This window comes from Mastigoproctus giganteus, chromosome 2 (genome assembly GCF_048544385.1).
Source record: "Mastigoproctus giganteus isolate SK-2022 chromosome 2, ASM4854438v1, whole genome shotgun sequence".
Lineage (NCBI taxonomy): Eukaryota > Metazoa > Arthropoda > Arachnida > Uropygi > Thelyphonidae > Mastigoproctus > Mastigoproctus giganteus.
In genome coordinates, this window is record NC_143576.1 from 47,318,033 (window position 1) to 47,338,092 (window position 20,060).

General features: G+C 37.5%; 1 protein-coding gene across 1 annotated transcript in view; it reads right to left on the minus strand.

The window, feature by feature from the left end:
• The window catches only part of LOC150089289 (uncharacterized), a 273,741-nt gene that overhangs the window by 186,974 nt on the left and 66,707 nt on the right, over positions 1-20,060 (minus strand). The window contains exon 2 of the mRNA XM_090368468.1: positions 8,680-8,787. Coding sequence (XP_090224594.1) covers positions 8,680-8,787 — 108 coding nt within the window. The remainder of the gene's footprint in view (positions 1-8,679; positions 8,788-20,060) is intronic.

Consider the following 20,060-nt stretch of genomic DNA (forward strand, 5'->3'; position numbering starts at 1 on the left):
CTTGATGAGTCTACAGACATTACTGATACTGCCCAATTGTTGCTGTTTATTCGAGGAGTCAATACTGAGTTTGAGGTTACTGAAGAATTAGCTTCTATGAATAGTCTGTATGGAACAACTACAGGCGAAGGTATCTTCAAGGAAGTCGAGAAAACGCTAACACAGTACAATATGCAATGGAATCAGTTAAAATGCGTCGCAACTGATGGTGGTACAACAGATGGTTGGACAAATTTTTAAGGCTTGTGAAGAAGCTAAATGTTGAAAACCTCCTGTAATTCATTGTATTATTCACCAGCAGGCTCTTTGTGGGAAACACCTCAATCTGTCATGTGTTATTGAACCAGTTGTGTCAGCGGTTAACTTTATTCGCTCTCGTGGACTTAACCATCGTCAGTTTCGTGATTTTTTTATTAGAGATTGAAGCCGAATATCCTGATTTGCCCTACCATACAGCAGTTCGATAGCTAAGCAATGGAAAAGTTTTGAGATTTTTTGAACTCAGAGAAGCAATGGAAAAGTTTTGAGATTTTTTGAACTCAGAGAAGCAATGGAAAAGTTTTGAGATTTTTTGAACTCAGAGAAGCAATGGAAATTTTTCTAAATGAGAAAAACTGCCCACAACCACTATTATCTAACAATGAATGGCTATGGAAATTAACATTTGCTACAGACATCGTGGAATATCTTAACGAATTTAACTTAAAATTACAGGAGAAAACAGTGCTCATATGTGAAACGTATTCTAAAGTCATATCGTCAAAAATTTGCATTGTTTGAAACACAAATCACATTAACCAAGTTTGACCATTTTCCATGCTGTAAAAAATTTCAATTAGCGAAATCCCCATTCCCAAAAAAAATTGCGACGGATATATTTTCTGAACTTAAACTACAGTTACAACAGCGTTTTTCGGATCTTGATGCAAGTGCAAAAGATAATTCCATATTTCAAAATCCATTTGGCTGTACAATTGAGGACCTTCCATCAGACCTTCAATTGGAAGTGATTGATCTGCAAAATGATGATATGCTAAAGGTTAGGTTTAAAGAAATGGATCTAACCCAATTCTATAAATATCTTTCTGAAGATAAATACGGTCAATTAAAATCATATGCACGGGGATCTGTATATTTGGGAGTACTTACTCCCAAATATCTGTATTTGGGAGTACTTATCAATGTGAAAAGACATTTTCGAAAATGAAATATGTAAAATCGCAATACAGATCGCGATCATTATTAACGGATCATTATATAACGGAAAATCGCAATCATTATTAACGGATGACCATTTGCGAACAACTTTAATGATAGGAAGTACTAACTTCAAACTCCAGTATGATGAAATATTATCTCAGAAAAAAACAAGTACATTCATCGCATTAGTACAAAATTTAACCAGTTCTATAATACGTTTATTAATAAATGGAAATATTTTATTCATTTTTTTGTAAGTGTCAGCATGTGTATAAATATTATGTAAAATATCACTTCCTAATAAAAAGATTTTGAACCTGTTTTTATTTTGTTGCTCTGTGAGTAGAATTACCCATGTAAATATCTTCGAGCTTGCTACCTGGCCCGCCGAGCCTAAAAATTTTACGATCTGGCCCTTTCCAAAAAAAGTTGGCCGACCGCTGGTCTAGAGCACAGAGTAGTAAGATACAGAGTTCTCAATTACTGCCAGCGCCATCATTGCATGAATATGGAACTAACGCAGCCATCAAAACCCAGAGATTACTAACGCGCATGCTAATGCTAATAAAGCCGTTAGTGTATTTGGATTTGATTAGTGGTAATTGAGCGTAGCAAGTTCGATTTACATTGCTTTTTTCGTTATTATGATTATTTGTGTAGTTGTTTAACATTGTGGACAGAATTAAGTTTCTTTGGTAACAAAGCTGGAATACTATTCCACCGATTTCCGAAAGAACATTTAAGGTAATTTATCATAATTGATACAACTGGGAAATATTTCATGAAATGTTAAAAAAAGAAATAAAATAAACTACTGAATAGCTAATTAATAACTAATTCATAACTTATTACATTAATTAATATATATAATATTGGTGTAAACACACCATAGACAACTCTTAAACATAAATCTACGTGGGTAGTGTAAAGGGGATCATTTTATGTGTATCTGATATCGTACTCTTCCTTCACAACGGGTTGCCATGTATTGCACTACCTCGAATAAGTAACGGTAGTCTTCTCTTCACTAAAAGAGAAGACTATTGTTACTTATTCTCAGTGGGCACTACCACCCAGACGGCACCGTTTCAAGGCTTGTTTGTATATGTGTGGGATAATAACTCTACTGTCCACTTGTCCCTATCAGACTCACAAAAGCAAAGGGAAAGTTATATTAGGAGTGGAAGAAGAAAAGAAACGGTTTAGAAGAATGAAAGGGACAGTAACTCCAACACACCACTCATAAATTCTTCGAATAGGCAACGCTTCTCCAGTGGAGAAGACTGTTGTTACCTATTCTCGGAAATTCCTTGAATTTCAGGCGCGACCGTTTCAAGGCTTGTTGGCCTTTCATCGGTGGGTGGACAGGCACCCTGGTATTGCGGACATGACAACGTAGTTGTGAAGATAATCCCACAATGAGAAATGCCAGAAGAGGTACTTGATAATATTTAAGTAAAATTAAATGCAACAAGGCATCTTTAAGAGTATAATAATCTATATAATATTGGTGTAATCACATCATAGACAACTCTTAAACAAAAAACTACGTTAGTAGTGTAAAGGGCATCATTTTATCTGTATCTCATACTGTGCTCTTCCTTCACAACGAGTTGCCAATAAGTATCAATAGTCTTCTCTTTTAGTGAAGGTCGAGGTTGTGCAATACATGGTATAAATACAGATGCCCTTTACACTAGTAACGTAGTTTTTTGTTTGAGTTGTCTATGGTGTGTTTACACCAATATTATATATATTATTATACTCTTAATGATATGATGCCTTGTTGCATTTAATTTTATTTAAATATTAATATGAATAGTGTATCGATATTAATCAAAATAATGGTTTATCGAATAACTAAATAATTTACATCTTTAGACATCTCTAGATGACAGCCCAACTTATTTTAGTCTAGTGAACTGTCCACAAGAAAGTCATAAGCATGTTTCAGTCTTTATGTGTATCAGTACCTTTCTTATAACTCTAATATCAAAATTATCTGAATTTTGATGGTAGAGTTGTAAGAAAGATACTGATATTTGTATTAGCAAAGGAAGCAGCTTATCTCTCTCTCTTAGTAACAGCATGTCATAGCATTATATATATATATATATATATATATATATATATATATATATATATATATATATATATATATATATATATATATATATATATTAGAATGATTAAAAAAATAAAAATAATGCCAGCAGCATGGCAAGATATAAGAGCGAAAATAGACAAAACATAACGATCAAACCAACAGGGAGGGAAGAGAAGGGTAACAAGAGTAAAAATATTGCAGCAGAAACTCACCAAGATAATTTAGAAAATATAAATGCAAAGATAATAAAATAATCAATTAAATTTTGAATGCCAATTAAATAGAATTTAACGGCGCCCCCTTCTGACAGGCACTAAGTCCAAATTTATGTGAAATATCAGCAAAAGAATTTTTTTTTTTTTTTTTTGTAGTTGTTGGCGCATCGGCTTCTGTGGCCATAGTGCACCTCCCAAGGTTTTTGCAGTACTTTGACCCAAGCCCGAGGCGGGATACGAACCCGTGACCTGTGGGTTGCCAGGCAGGCTACCCACCCGGCTAGCCCGGTCGACAACAGAGATGTAAACCAACTACAATAAAATGAAACAAAAATAAACCAAAAATAAACGGACAGTTCATGTGATTATATTATTATTTCAATTTACAGAAGACTACATAAATTCAAATATCTTTCATATATAATGAGACACTTCATAAATTAAAAGAATTTCGGTTATAAAGTGTGATGTTTATGTTTTTTTGTTGTAATGCAAACTCAAATAAATCGTGATCTAAATAAAATAATGCTAAATTACTTCTGCTAAAGAAAAAAAACTAACTCAATAATATAGTCAAAATTTAGTGACAATAATTTTTCAATTTTTCATTGATAATTCCAAATTTTTCATTGATTCCAGATTTTGGTATTTTTGTGTAGTAAAAAAAAAATTATTAGTGGCTCTGGTTAGCAGCTAAATGATGCAGGGTTCGTTTCATCCTATGAAAGGGTTCTTTCATAGGATGCCAGGCCTAAAATAACAACTGAAAAGAATTAAATAAAAATTGAAACCGAAGTCAAAAGGAGTTCAGTTCATTAAATCGAAACCTAAAACAAGAGTTGAGGTTAGTCAAAGTGACCAAATGTAGATTTATGGAGTTAAGGTCAAATAAGTGATATTTTAAAATATAATTAGCATTAGTGATGCAAGAAAGCAAGCTTTCGTAAAGGTGACTACGGTGGTCTGAGATAGTTTTTAAATTCTCTACATTGGGACTAACTGATGATGTTACCAACAGCAAATTCTAAATGGGAAGCAGTCAAGGAATTAATCTTGGGAGCTACTAGGGTTTTCCTACCAACTAATAAATATTGTTCACGGTTTAGGCCTAAAGCATCAGCCAAAAAAAAAAAGAAAGAAATAAAAAAAAACTTCCCATTTCACCTATCCATTCGCTCCAAGTATTTGCCTAGTTCTGCCGTGATTTTAAGCTGTCCACTTCTACAACGACAGATGGAAATTTGTTCCAGCAATTAACCACCTGCTGGCTAAAGGCAAATTTCCACACATCTATTCTCCAACTGTCTTTCCTCAATTTGAATTTATCTGAGCAAGAGGAAGAATCTCCAATTTTTTACGTAATCCCCAAAACTGTAATGGCTAGATATTGGCTAAAATGCAGCCTAGAAGGACATTAAGATGACAGTCATGTGTGCCAGTTGCAATAAACAATAAATAATTTTATATACATATTACTATACATTGTGGGTGTTAACAGCGTGTTTCAATACAGTGAAACCAGTGTACCTGTCTCACTGTACTGAAACCTTTTGTTATTACATACCTTTTATATTTTATATACACACTACTGAACCCAGTAGTGTGTATATAAAATTCTGTATTTATTAATGTTTATTGCAACTGATACTCATGACTGTCATCTTAATCTCCTTCTAGGCTATATTTTAGCCAATGTGTGGCCATTGTAATAAAAAAAAAAAAAACATTACGCATTAAATTATTATATATGTGTGAAAACATGAGTAAATTACCATATTACACTGGAGAAATGAATTTAAAGTATAAGAAGGAGAAAACACCTGTCTGCAGCGTTACCACACGGCTATCGTAACCGTTGTTTCCTAATTCTCGAAATATATATTTATGTTTATAATTCGCTATTCTTCCGTCTTTCATAGCGTCTTTTTTTGTATCGGAATAATAATTATGAATATCTCATACTAATTATCAGTGAATCGATATAGTGTCCATCGCAATTACAAAACTGAAGAAAATTTTCCAGGAACTCTTCGCAATGTTCCAGCCTGTTTCCATGTTCATACAATGAACCATGCTCCCTGTTCATACAATGCTCCACTTTCTATGCGTTTCAACATGTAAAAGAATTAACATTATCGCCTATGAGAGTGTCCAATCTGTATCTTACTACTCTGTGGTCTAGAGTCTAGACAAAACTAACAGTAAGGAGTATTGCCGAATTCATACCTGCATGTACACCAATGCTACGAGTTTAGTAAATTAATTCGATGAATTTGAATATTATTGGAATATCAGAGACGTGCAGAATTTGAATTTGAGGAGTACAATGTGTACTATCGTGTTTGTCCTAGACAGGATAGGAAATGAAGGGATTATGCTGTTAGTTAGGAAACACATAAAATCCAGTTGACATGAGTGGTCAGTGCAATGTTGAGTCAGTTTGGTGTGACTTAAACAATGAGAAAGCAAAAATTACAATAAGAGCGTGTTACAGGCTTATTGACTCTGAGTACAACGAAAAACTGTACAGAGAAACAAAGTGGGCCAGTAAATCAGAACACCTTATGAGGGATTTTAACTTTGCAGATATTGACTGCAACTTGTGGTTCGGTCACGGTCACTCGCAAAATTGCAAGACGTTTGTGGAATTATTGGATGATTCCTTTCTACGCAGCATGCTGATAATCCTGATCTGATTATCAGCAGTGATTATTCATTAATCTGCAGCTAAAGGAACCACTAGGTGGCTGTGATCACAGTATACTGATGTGGGATTTACTTGAAGATATAACTACCATCAAGGGTAAAGAGAAGAATTTTGCTTTCGTAAAGGTGACTAGGGTGGTCTGAGACCGTTTTTAAATTTTCTACAGTGGGACTAACTGATGATGTTACCAACAGCAAATTCTAAATGGGAAGCATCCAAGGAATTAATGGATGTGAGACGAACAAATGAGACTCGTGGTAGGTAGAGAAGAGAAATGCACAGGATGCATATAAATTATCAGGCGAGAGAGACGAGTATGGTTGGATATAAACTAGTCTGCAATCAAGTCATAAAGGAGGTTAGGCAAGCGAAGGCAGATTACGAGAAATCTTTGGCAAAGGATGAAAAATAAATAAATTGTGCGCGTACTGAGCGGAAGTTAAGAGAAACTTCTTTAGGCGAACATTTATCATTTGATCGAGGATCCCGGATTGAATGAATGAATGTCGCAGGCGCGGAATCTGCATGTGGGAGCCTCAAAGATAAGGGACGTTCCGTTACCAAATCTAGTTTCGGCAAGTGCTGTGGCATCGGATAACATTTAAAACCAGTTGGCTTCGATAGAGCAGGAATCACTTGGTTCTTGAGAGCCAGACAGCTGTCACAGGCCGGAATTTGACTTACATCCTCATTTGGAAATGCTGTTTGAAGACAAGCATGATCTCGAGCTGCTACAATCTTCACATCGTTCGTTCTTGAACCAAAGCCGATCACACACGGAACAGACTGAACTGAAGTCATTATCCAGGAATGTATTAACTGTCCGTGGATGCTTCGGTGTTTCTTAAAATCCGGTGGCTTACACCCGCTACATGTTGAACAATTTGATGGAGTACTTCTGGCAGTCAGTTTTGGCTTCTTCGCTTTTCGTTTACGACTGCTCTTCGAGCTTCATCGTTTTCATTTACAGTATCACCTTCCATGACTCCTTCCAAATTCACGTCTAACATTTCTGGGGAGACGTAAGGTTCTGAAGATGTGGATGGATCTTCTCCCTTGAATTTCAGGATACTGTTGCACATAAAAGACTTCAGTACAAATTGGAGCTCGCCTCCGTAGCCAGGTGGGAAGGAGCAGCAGTGCGTAGCACACGCTTCTTGATTAGACCGGGGTTCGAGACAGTCACCACCAAATACGGAGGATGCGGAAAGGTCAGGGAATGACCACCGCATATCCCGGAGCAATATGGCCTTAGTTGCTAATGCTCCTAAACACCAAATAACAAACAAACAAACAAATTGGAGCAGTGTGGCATTAAGGTTAAGTTGCTGTTTGGATAAAGAGATGGTTAAGTGGGAGAAGACAGAGATTGACAATCAATGGAAACTGAGTTTATTATTCGAGTCCCCCAGAGTTTGTTCGTTGTTGAGCCCATTGTTGATTTCTATATTTATCAATAATACTTATGAAGGTATATCAGGCTTAATGTCCAAATTGCAGATGATTTAAAGGTTGGCAGCTTTGTTAACGACAGTATGGACAGAACGCTACTGCAAGAGGATTTGTAAAATTTGGGCAAATGGGCTTGAGAAGTAGCAAATGAAATTTAATATTGACAAATGAAAAGTACTGCATATAGGTACAGCAACCCCGGAGTAACGTAGAAACTGTGCCATACTACACTCAAGGTAGTCTAGAATGAAAAAGACCTGGAGGTAATTGTGCAGTCAGATATGAAGTTTTCTGAGCAATGCAAGCAGGCTGCCAGAGCAGCTCATGGGGTCTTGTCAATGATATACAGGAATTTTGCTAGCACGGATAAGAGGTGATTATTCCTTTGTACAAGGCAATGGTCTAGCCACACTTTAACTACTGCATACAGGTCTGGAGACCTCATTTTAGGAAGGAAGTTGAGCTGCTGGAAAGAGTACAGAGAAGGGCAAGGAGATTGGTGAGGGGAACAAACAGGTGCCCCTTTCAAGAAAGGCTTATGTTCTGCAAATTGCAGCGTCTGAAGACTAGGCATTTGCAATGTGATCTGATTGAGGTGTATAAGGCTTTGAATGGTTTCAGCAAACTCAGTGTTCATGGAATTTTTTCCTCTTGCTCTTGAATATCCACTTGTGAGGGGGGGCTTAAATTCAAATTGTGGGGGGGGTGCAGAATAAATGTGCAGAAATTTGTCTTTAGCCAGCGGGTGGTTGACTGTTGGAATAAACTTCCATCTGTCTCGTTGTGGAAGTTTATAGCTTAAATAAATTCTAGGAAGAACTGGACAAACGTTTTTGGAGCGAATGGATAGGTGACATGAGTTTTTTTTTTTTTTTTTGGTTGATGATATAAACTTACCTTCTTGCAGCATATACCGCTGCTAATATTTATACGTGATTTTATACGTTTTGGCTTTTGCTTATAGCATTAGTCGCTGATTCACCAACGAAACAACTTACCCTAACAAAAATGAGGACTTGCGTATCTCCAATTCTGTATTTTCCATCTGCAACTCGTATCATAGGAAACTGCGAAGGACAAGAACATCTGTTCAATAGGTCGACTACCTGCAAGTGAATAAATAATAACAAATAAATCAAAATAGTACTAATTTCAAAAATAGGATGGCTTATCTTTAATGAAGTGCTTACCATAAGTTGTACCACAACACTTTATTTTTTTTCAATTTTTTTTTAAAAACATTATTTTATTTAACTCTATTATACAGTAGTTAAACAACAAATTCTGTTCTTTAATATGCAATCCAATCCAATGCCCTCACGGAGGCAGACCTGGTGATATGGTAAGTAAATAAATAGTCTCTTTTCCCATCGTTGTAAATGGGTATACAATGAGTATTTCATAGACAATATATTACATGAAAAAAAACAAAAACTTTATTACAAAACTTGTAAAAACAGGATGGCAGTTTCTTCTCTGCTATTAAGCACCAAATGGTAAAAACAGTAATGGGGGATGAAGTACGTACAGTAAGTGTTTTTAATATCATCTGGTATTGAACAACAGTTGTTAGTACATCATCTCTGATCACAAATAAATTCTGTAATGCAAAGTGATTACAAATCAACTGATATCAAAGCAAAGCGAAACTCTTCAACTTTATTAGATTCGTCTAATTGACAAATATTGAACCAGTTTTTCCGTTCAAATAAGTTATGCGAGGATTGTGCTTGTATTCTGGTTGCATTTTGCATTGCTTCTCAAAAGATCAATCTTTCACGAGTGTACGAATTACGTGAAGAACTTTTAGTTTTTAGAATAATTATAATTTTGTATTTAACTTTCTCATGATATGCACCTATCAAAATTCGCATTTCCGCTCCATTTATTCCATTAATTTAATACAAACAAATGCAAACTGAAACTGAAATTAATCTTTCTTTGACTGATACACCTATTGCTTTAACAAAAAATGATGGGAAAAGATGCGTTATGCTAAATATTTTAGAAATGTTTCCTTTGACATTGAAAACAAATTTTAATGAAGAGTTATATATCAAAATATTTTAGAAACACCCAAAAATGAAAAAAATTAAAAATATTTTCTATGATTGTGCAAGAGACCATGCATGTTTGGATTTTTCGAGGTGCCTCCCGAACCTCCAAGCATTCTCAGGAACCTTCAAAAACTGCGATTACTGAAGGTCATCTGAGGGCAGAAGTGCATCAGGTATGGCATTGGTCCATGTCAGAGTTTCGGCATTGTGTGAGTCAACAGACTGATAAATTTCTGAAGGTGAACCTTCTTTCTAGAGAAACGATGAACCAGACTGTAAGGGTAAGAATTACCTGCAGTCAGAACAAATATTCTCCCAGCGGGTTTTTTACTATCTTTTATGACTTTGGCATATTGCCTTTTGAGGATGCAATATTATATTTTTAAGCTGCTCCACGTCTTCGGTTGGCCAGTGGTACGATGTCGTTGGAAGGACCGGCGAGCACGAAACACACGAAGGTATAAGATGGTCAAATCATGACTCCATCACGGTGTTGGATATTTAGGCAGCACTTACCTTTAGCAGCAAGGGAGCGGCCTGAAACAAAGCGTTTTGGATATACAGTGCATAGTCAGATGCAGAATAATTAGCGATAGTATTTATCGTAGAGTCAAGAGATCATAAAAAAGGAGACCACGTTTAAAGAAAAAAAAAAAAAAAGAAAAAACTATTAAAAAAATATTATATTTAGGGTCACCTGTAAGGTAACTTCCAACTACCCATGTGTATTGTGTGGTCGATTTGCCTGCTTTGCTGGGGAAAAAAAAAAATTTTTTTCGGGGTAAAAACTTTGCTATATGTCTCAGACCGACTAAATCCCAAACTCAAGTGAAAAAAAAAAAAAAAAAAAAAACACCGTATCCACCTGTACGCACGAAAGATGTTTCATTTTATGTGAAAACATCCTTGGCTTGGAGTGTTTTAGGAATGAATAGAATCCAAACACGTTTAACGTTTTAAAGCATTTTTTTCCCCTACAGTTTCATCAATTTGAGGTTGTAATACATGTTCAATAGGTAATTTACTTACAATGGGTTTGATAGCTAAAATATGATACATACCCTTGAGATTGTAAAGAGTGAAGGTTGGAGTCCCATATTACCAGAGGCCTTTGTAGCATAAACGGACACGAGCTGATTTATCATAGCTATCGTTGTGTTCATCCGTTTCCCGTAGGTATTTAGGAGCATCATTAAGCCACAAAAGAATGTGAGCATGTGGACTGCCATGATGACGAAATTCGAATCGTTTAAAATACTTGACGACGTAATATTGTCGAAATAGACGGAAATGTTTAGACTGAAGTAAAGTTAAAATACAACTACAAGTTTATTAAAATGAATCATCGCACGCGTTATGGCATTTTCATTAACTAATGCCGCCTTTTCCATAAAATGAAGAACTTCTGATTGCTCTGTCAAAGGTATCCAAACCGTCATGTTTTAATTTGTATAATATTTTTAGCAATTTAGGGCAACATATTTCGTTTGCACTCAAAGTTAAGAAGAACGTACATTTACCCAATTGTCATTAGGTACGTTTACCCAATTGTTAGTTGATATTTACCCAAATATCTCCTGGTGACCATTTCGTTCACCAGGAGATATTCTTAAATATTTGTCGTCGCTCCACAAAAGAGTTTGTTGTTGAGCGACTAAACTTTCTTCAATATGTATAGCATCACTCATTTCATCGCATGTAGGAGCATCATCGCGTTCCATCGAAGAATGCTTCGTCAATCTCATATAATAAAGACGGTACAGAGGAGTCGTAAGCAGATACTTTAACCAAACCCTTAAATCTCGTTTCCGAACCAAGCCCATTAAATAACTCGATTTGTGAATTTTATTATGTTTGATATGAACGTTAACGCAATAATCGTCCTCTATACTCCGAGGAAAATGATTGGCCATCGAATTAACATTTACAGGAACATTTATAAATTGGCCCAAAATTCCACATTGGCCGAAACCATGTCTTAGTCTTCTAATTTGCATGAATGGTATCAGAGGAGAAATGAATCGCTCGGTCACTAAATCCAATCGAGGCAGATGAGGCGGAATAGCGAGATGAACGAAAGCGTTGCTCTTCGAAAATGTTGGAATGGAATCATTTTTGAGAGATGCTCGACAAGTATGACAAGCCTTTATAGTCGTTATGTCTACAGTTGGTTAATTCTAAGAGAAGTAACGGATATCTTCCTGGAGTGCACAGTTTTACACCATTTTCATACCATAATCGATTGCAGATATCATAAACAGCTCCAAATGTATTTTTCAGAAATTGTCGTTCAATTTCTTTATAGGAGTTACGGTCAGATTCGATGTTCTTGTAAATGATTTCATGCTCGACTACTGTTGAAACCTATATAGCAACGGTTTGGTCATCTTGCTATCCAACATATGATTTATGAAATATGCTTTTTTTATGAAATATGCTTTCTTGCTATGAAATATGATTTTGTTTCTTTTTGAATGATGTGATCCAAGCTGGGTGTTGCAGTATACTCTGTCTAGTCGGTTCAGGGATCAATTGAAAATCCTCATGTAATTCATTTGAACTCAAATTTTCTGGATCCAAATCTTCAAGAAGTTCTTGAATATAATTTCGTGATGTCGACGGTCCAGCTTCTTGATGAGAAGTCAATGTAGAAGGTTGATGTTGATCAAAATCTTGAGAAGCAGATTCTGCATTATTTTATTCAACTCTGCATTTTTTTTTTTTCGTTCTCTGTTTTTGAACTCGTTCTTTTGTCGACATGAGAGGCTTCTTTGGTGGTTTTTAAGCTTTTATTCTTGCATACTTTTTTCGATTTCGCTCTGGACTTTTAGCCATCTTCGAAATAACCTTTTATAGGTTGTTAACTGAAATTAGATTTAGTGTTTTTATAATTCAATAGTTAGTGAAATCCATTTGTAGAATAGTATGGCCTCATAACTAAAAAACTACTGCAAGAAGTGATTGCTTTATTGTTGCGTTCTTGAATAAAAACCGTTTTAATTTTTAAGCGGTTTAATCAAAAACTTACTTACACTACTTAGAAGGTTGATTGATCGAAATCGTGAGAAGCAGATTTTATTAAAGCCTGCATTGTTTTTCGTTCTCTGTTTTTGAACTTGTTCCATTTCGACATAAGAGGCTTCTTCCGTGGTTTTGAAGCTTTTATTTTTGCATAATATTACTACCCGATGTTTACTCTACCGAATCAACGTTAGTGACGAAGTTAGCATCGTTAGCGTATTTAGAAATTGACGTCAATTGCGTCATTTCTGTAAGAAAATTTCGTTACCAATCGGTTTTACTCTAGTGCCGCCATAGATGTCTTCACATTGAAAACTCTTAAGTTAGGGTAACCTGGAAAGTCACTTTCAACTACCCATGTGTATTGTGTCTGTAAATTGTATGTGTTCTCTAGGAGATTTGCCTGCTCTACTGGACGAAAAACCCCAGACTTTCTGGGTAAAAAATTTGCTAAATACGCCTGAGACTGACTAACTCAGCCACAGAGTGAAAAAAGCCCATAAAAGCTGCTCACATCATCTACGGGATTCGAACTGGTACCTTTTCCACCCGATGTGGTGAGAATGGTGACGATACCACTGTGCCACCCGCGCAAGGGGAAAACGGTGGAGATGACACATTAAGCGAACATGCCAATTCTCCTGCTACTACCCGGATTCAAGTTGTCCAACGGCCCGCCATCTCAAAGAATGATCTAGATGACAATTACTTGCCATCCTGAGATGTGGCTATCCCACTGAGAAAGCCAATAAACGCAACTGAAGTGATGTGCTCTGAACCGTGCTGTTTTTACAGCATGAGTAATTTGCACAATGTGACTCTGTAAGGTGGTAGAGCGATTTTTATTGGAGACTCAGAATTTGCATCCCAGGATGCCCTTATATCAAATATTCACCTTCGTCGACACTGTTCACAATAAAATATTCATCAAAAACATTCTGTTCTGCTAATTTTGTCAAGCAGTGTATGACAGGTGTACAGATCGGCTGAGTACATGCGTATGATGGTCTGGCAGGTCCTCCCAACTTGAACTTCAGTATCAGGAAATCCCTCCCCTGCCATGCTGATGCCATGCCTATTTCCTCATTGAGGCATGGCGTGCAAACTGCTGACACCCGCTTCAGTTGGTCTGGCTGCTGTGGGATTAAAAATTTCAAGAGAAGCATTGTGTATTCACATCATCATATCATCTCCAGGGTTCCATGAGCAAACGCTCATCAATGCTAAAACACAATGTAAAATATATTTAATTTCTTGCTCAGACCACTTAGCCCTCTCCACCAGCTGAAATTATTCAACCTTAGTGGAGAGGGTACCGCACCTACTGGGAGAGGTGGGTCGTCTATTATCTGGCTAGTCATCTTTTATTTAATTTACTCACCGAAGTTTCAAGTACACATGGCTTGCTTCACCCTTCACTTGTTACCTGCAAAATTCTCTTCCTCCGACCCTCTTTCTCCTTAACTACCCGCAACAACTTTCTCTCAGCCTTCACCAAACCCCCCAATCTATCTCACTCCCATAGATTTCTGAACTCTCCAACATCTCACTCTATATCTCTTACTTCCCTTGGTTCCCTTCTCTTACTTCGCAAGTTGCCTTCCTCTCTCATCCACCTCTTCTTCCTTCACCTGTACACCAAAATACAAATTCTACTGTCCTATCCTTTTCAATAAAAACTTCTTTTTTTGTGGATACCTCCCTTTTCTCATCCACCACTTATTCATCTTTATCCCTTCCCACTCTTTCTGTCTGACCTGCACTCTTCAACAAATTTTTTTTTTATTTATTTTTTTTTTCTGACCCCAGTCTCACCCAAGCAAACTGGGTACAGTGATAGGGAAAAGTAGATAGCCTGGCTCCACATGCCAGGGATGGATGCTGGGAGGTTGATTTCCTGTAATCACTCCCTCCCAGTAACTAAGTGGCCAGTCACACAACACAAACAAAGTAAGCCACACATTACTAACCCTGAACCGGTTTTACAGTCTATCAACACCCAGAAACATGCAGAGATGTTTCTTGAGAGGTTTAAAATCTCAGTACAAGACAATTTATCTTCATCTCAGGTGAGATTAGTTTCTTAATTTTGGGTCTATCTATCACACACTGAATTATCACACTGATCAAATTGTAGTAACATAGTTATTTTGCTAAGTTGTCTCATGCACCAAATTGTCACACACTGTGAACTGTTACGAAACAAGCACATATACAGAATTTTCTTACACTCAACTGACACGATCCCTTTTCTCCTGTTGTAGGGATGACGGTGCTTAATGTGCACTGTGCTACCAGTGAGGATACGCAATAAGTGCAGGAAAATACAGTAATGCCTTAACCACATATAATCCATTAAATACTCACTTCGACTGTTTGACATGAACAGTCGAAGTGAGGTTCGACCATATATAATTATGACAATGACATGGACATGTTAGGCACTTCCCTAAAAGGCGCCACCGGGACCGAAGTCGATATGCGCTAATTTCATTCACGAAATTTATTACTACCAAGGATTATTTATAAATTTCAAAATACATATATAAAATATAATTTTAAAAATATAGTTATTTGGTTTTTAGGAGCATTAGCAACTAAGGCCATGTTGCTCCGGGAATATGAGGTGGTCATTCCCTAACCTTTCCGCATCCTCCGTATTTAGTGGTGACGGGTTCGAACCTCGTTCTAATCAAGAAGCACATGCTACGCACTGCTGCTCCTTCCCACGTGGCTACGGAGGCACCCATATATATATATATATACATAAAACATTTACCATAAAAAACGGGTAAATATAATAAATAAATAAAATTTCTGTTTATACTCCAGGACGACCAAACGGTCAGAGGAGTTCACAAGATAGACAGAATACAAGAAACAGCACCGTAAACATGTAACAATATACAATATTTACATTTCATTCATACGGTAGAATGAATTATATCCACAATAATTATTAGATTTATAATCTAAACAACGATATTAAATTTTTAAATAAAACCGAAGAAGTGCTTAGCATTACCAGCAAAGAAGAGCCACAGCAGTTTAGCCTGAAGAAGATGAACAGTGCATTACTCTGTCCAAAGCGTTCAGTTTCCGTCCAGGCCTAGCGGAGCTATGCCGTGTGTAGATAGAATTACGGCTCTTCTTTTAAAAACCTTATTTATAAACTCTAAAAACAATTTAAATAAACTTTTATCTAAAAAGAATTATGGAAGAGAACACCAGTCTCCACCGCCCCGCACTCACAGAGACCAGAGGGAACCAAGCCAAACTGGTACAGCCTGGATCTCAAGCCACGCCCCGTGAGGATAAAGCACGCATTCAAACCAAACTGAAGCCACGTCCGCAATTTAAAATTTACTCTCGAGACGGAGGGCAGAAATACAAACGTCTCTCTGCCATTCTCAGTACAGGTCCATCTATCTTGCCAGATATTCATGAGTTATCATTTATTCTCTGCCTCTCAGCAACCATCTGATGGAAACTGAATGCGGTCCCCACCACCGAGCACGACCGGATGCCCAAAATTTCAGTTGAAATGTCTCTTTTCAGACAATATCTCAACCCAGATCTTATTACTAATAAGTCGGCAGTAATTTACTTGAAATTACCTGTAAAGTATCAGTTGCCACTGTACGGCAAGCCCTTGTCACACCTAGAAGAACGAATCTCTGAGCTGAAAATAGATGCTTTTTAATTATTACCTTCGTAACGCGCTCAAACCAAGCTCCAGAAGCATACGTCAGAATGGGTACAAAAACACATTCGAATAACATATTTAGGGCACGCCCCTTTATTCCCCATTTGATCTTGACTACCCTCCGGAGCTTGGCATATAAATTCTTTACTTTTACTTTCAAATATTTTACATGCACTATGAAAAAGAGACACTCTCTTCCAGGTGCAAACCCTGGTACCGAACATTTGAGACGTTCCTCAAAGAGACACCTCCACTTCTAATAACTGGCGGCCTAGAACGGCTTAGCCTATCATTCAATAACAAGGTCACAGTTTTTTCTTTAGAAGTGGTGAGCTTGCGAAGGGCACTCCAATCTAACAATTTGCACAAGGTTATACTACCTTTCTCCTCAATTTCTTTCCTGGAGGCACCCGACACAACCAATACCAAGTCATCAGCATTGGCAATGGCGGTAGTGTCCACCAAGTCACCCTCTAAGAATTCATCCATCATCATTGTCCACATGTAGGGGCCGAGTATGGATCCCTGGGAACAACCTCGTTGAACTTTATATGTAATTTCATCAAATTTTGACCGGACAAGAACACTGCGGTCCGAAAAGTAATCCTTCAAGATGTTGTATAAATTACTGGGACACAGAGCGGCTCTAGCCCTCCGGGGGATACTACCCCACCATAGGGCATCGAATGCGCCCTTAAAGTCCACGAACAAACCGAGGTCATATCTCGGAGAATCATTATGCACAGTGTCCATTAATTTTCGAATGGCGCTTCTGTGGATCTACCTTTTTTAAAACTGTACTGTTTTTCTGAAATTAAGCTCGAAGCTACATTGCATTGTATCTACTTATAATTAATCGTTCATATCAAATACCTGGGAATTGTGTACAGTAAGTTATCATTTCACCAGCACTTATTATATTTAAGCAATAAAATCAGGAAATTTTCTGGTGCTATCATTAGAATTTCAAAGTCTGACTGGGGCCTATCACATAAAACACTGTTTCTTTATTTCAAGGCAGTATTCCTTCCTATAACTACGTACGCTGCAGGAGCCTGGTTCCATAGAGTTAAAATAACTACGTTTCGGGCTAAACTAAATTCCATACAACGCATCATGCTTCTTGGTATTCTAAGAGTGTGCAGAACGGTGTCCACTGCCGTGCTGCAGGTGTTGGCCGGAGCGCTACCCTTGGATCTACATTTGTTGTATCATGGTTTTTGCTACCGAATTAAGAGGGAAATTCCTACAGAACTTTTTGGTATAGAGATAAATACTCGCTCTGACTGTAGAGGCGAAAAGAAAAGATGTATGAATAAAATAATCAATTTATGGCAGACAAGGTGGGATACCATACCTACTGGAAGAGTGACCAACTTGATTATCCCGAATGTGACTTTTCTGACTGATAAAAAGGTTCGCAATGGTTTACACCTAGTTTACAGTCGTCATTTTTGTTAACAGGACATGGGTCAATGAATGAGAAATTATATGCATTAGGACTAAGTAACACGGACCTTTGTTTTTGCGGGGCCAGGGAAGGCTGGCGGCACATACTATATGATTGTCGAGTATATGACAATGCCAGGACAGCGATACGTGAAATTTTTGAGAGTATAGCTCCAGGAGAAGAAGCTATATTTTTAAGAGACTGTAGTAAGTTTCAGATGCTTCAGGTATTTGCTAAAGAAGTATTTGAACTAAGGAAAAGTATGATTCCAGTAGTAGTAGTAGTAGTAGTAGTGGCATGTGATGCAAGAAAGCAAATGTATGAGCTTATGCAGCATCAGCCAAAAAAAAAAAAAAAAAAAAAAAAAAAAATCACACCATTCCCTCCAAATGCCTGTCCAGTTCCTCCTTAAATTTATTCAACCTATCAACTTCCACAACGACAGATGGAAGTTTGTTCCAGCAATTAACCACCCGCTGGTTAAAGGCAAATTTCCGCACATCTATTCTACATCTGTCCTTTCTTAATTTGAATTTATGCCCCCTTAGGTTCGTAATCTGAACAAGTGGAAGGATCCTATCAGAATTCAGCGTGCTGGACCCATTCAAGGCCTTATACACCTCAATCAGATCACCGCGCAGGTGCCTAGTCTCCAGCCACTGCATTTTGCAGAACTTAAGCCTCTCTTGATAAGAGGTTCCCTTCATTCCCCTCACCAATCTTGTTGCCCTTCTCTGTACACGCTCAAGTAAATCTACATCCTTCCTAAAATGAGGCCTCCAGACCTGTACGCAGTACTCAAGGCGTGGATTGACCATTGCCTTATACAGAGGGATAATCATCTCCTTTTCCCTGCTAGCAAAATTCCTATATATCATTGACAAAACCCCATGACCTGCCCTGGCAGCCTGTCTGCATTGCTCAGAAAACTTCATATCTGCCTGCACAATTACTCCCAGGTCTTTTTCATTTTCTACCGCCTTAAGTGTAGTACCACACAGTTGGTATGTTTCTCTGGGGTTACTTCTACCCATATGCAGTACTTTGCATTTGTCAAGGTTAAACTTCAGTTGCCACTTCTTAGCCCATCTGCCCAAATTATCTAGATCCTGTTGCAGTAGCACACTGCCATTACTGTCATTAACAACCCTGTCAACCTTTGTATCATCTGCAAACTTCGACACTAAGCCTGATATACCTTCATCAATATCATTGATAAATATACAAAACAACAGTGGACCCAACACCGAACCCTGTGGGACTCCACTAAAATGATACGAGGTTGATCAAATCCATCTTGTGTCCGACTGTCTGTTTGATATGCTCCGTAAACTTTTCTTGTTTTGTGTGTTTTTTATTTAGAGTATTAAGTTCCTATTAGTGGCACCACATAAAGATAGGCCCTTGGATTGCCAGGTGCAAGTACTGTATTATTTGAACGGACAACAGATAAGTATTAAATGAATTTCTGCATGTTCATTCTGCTACTCCATACAAGCGCTTTCAGCCATTATCTTGTAGTTCAACTTATACATGTGTCCAACAGACACTTGACCTTGACCAGGCATTAGAGTATTGCCTAGCCGCTCTGTTCTTCCCTCCCTACTTAGACCCCTGCTCCCTGTGGATTTCACTGCAGGGCAACTAAGGCGACCGGCAGGTCACAGTGCCAATTGCTTGCTAAACCACAACTGTGGTGATATTAAATTATCTAGTAACACTACAGCAACTGAATTCAATATGACAAATACTACCTCCTGTCAAAATTCTAGCGTCTGCACCATCTGTGGAACCAGCTCTGACCCCATTGTCCAATGTACTGAGTGCAAACAATTAATATGCAATGACTGTACACATTCTGACCTGAAAAAATTAAATAAAAGTCGGCGGAAATCATTCTGTTGTGATAGATGTCGACTTAGAAATTCTCAGAAAAGCCCTATAACTGTTGCAACGCCAAACAGCACGGAACCTGAGTCACTTTCCTCCTCTTCCGCTAACAAAGTTGAAATGCCGTACTCTAGTACATTTTAGACAAATATCATGCCAATAACTAGAAATACCGACTCTGAATCGTACATGGATGAAGCCTCTAATCCTTCTTTGTTGTCTTTGGGGTCGCATCAAATCTCAGATGCATCAACT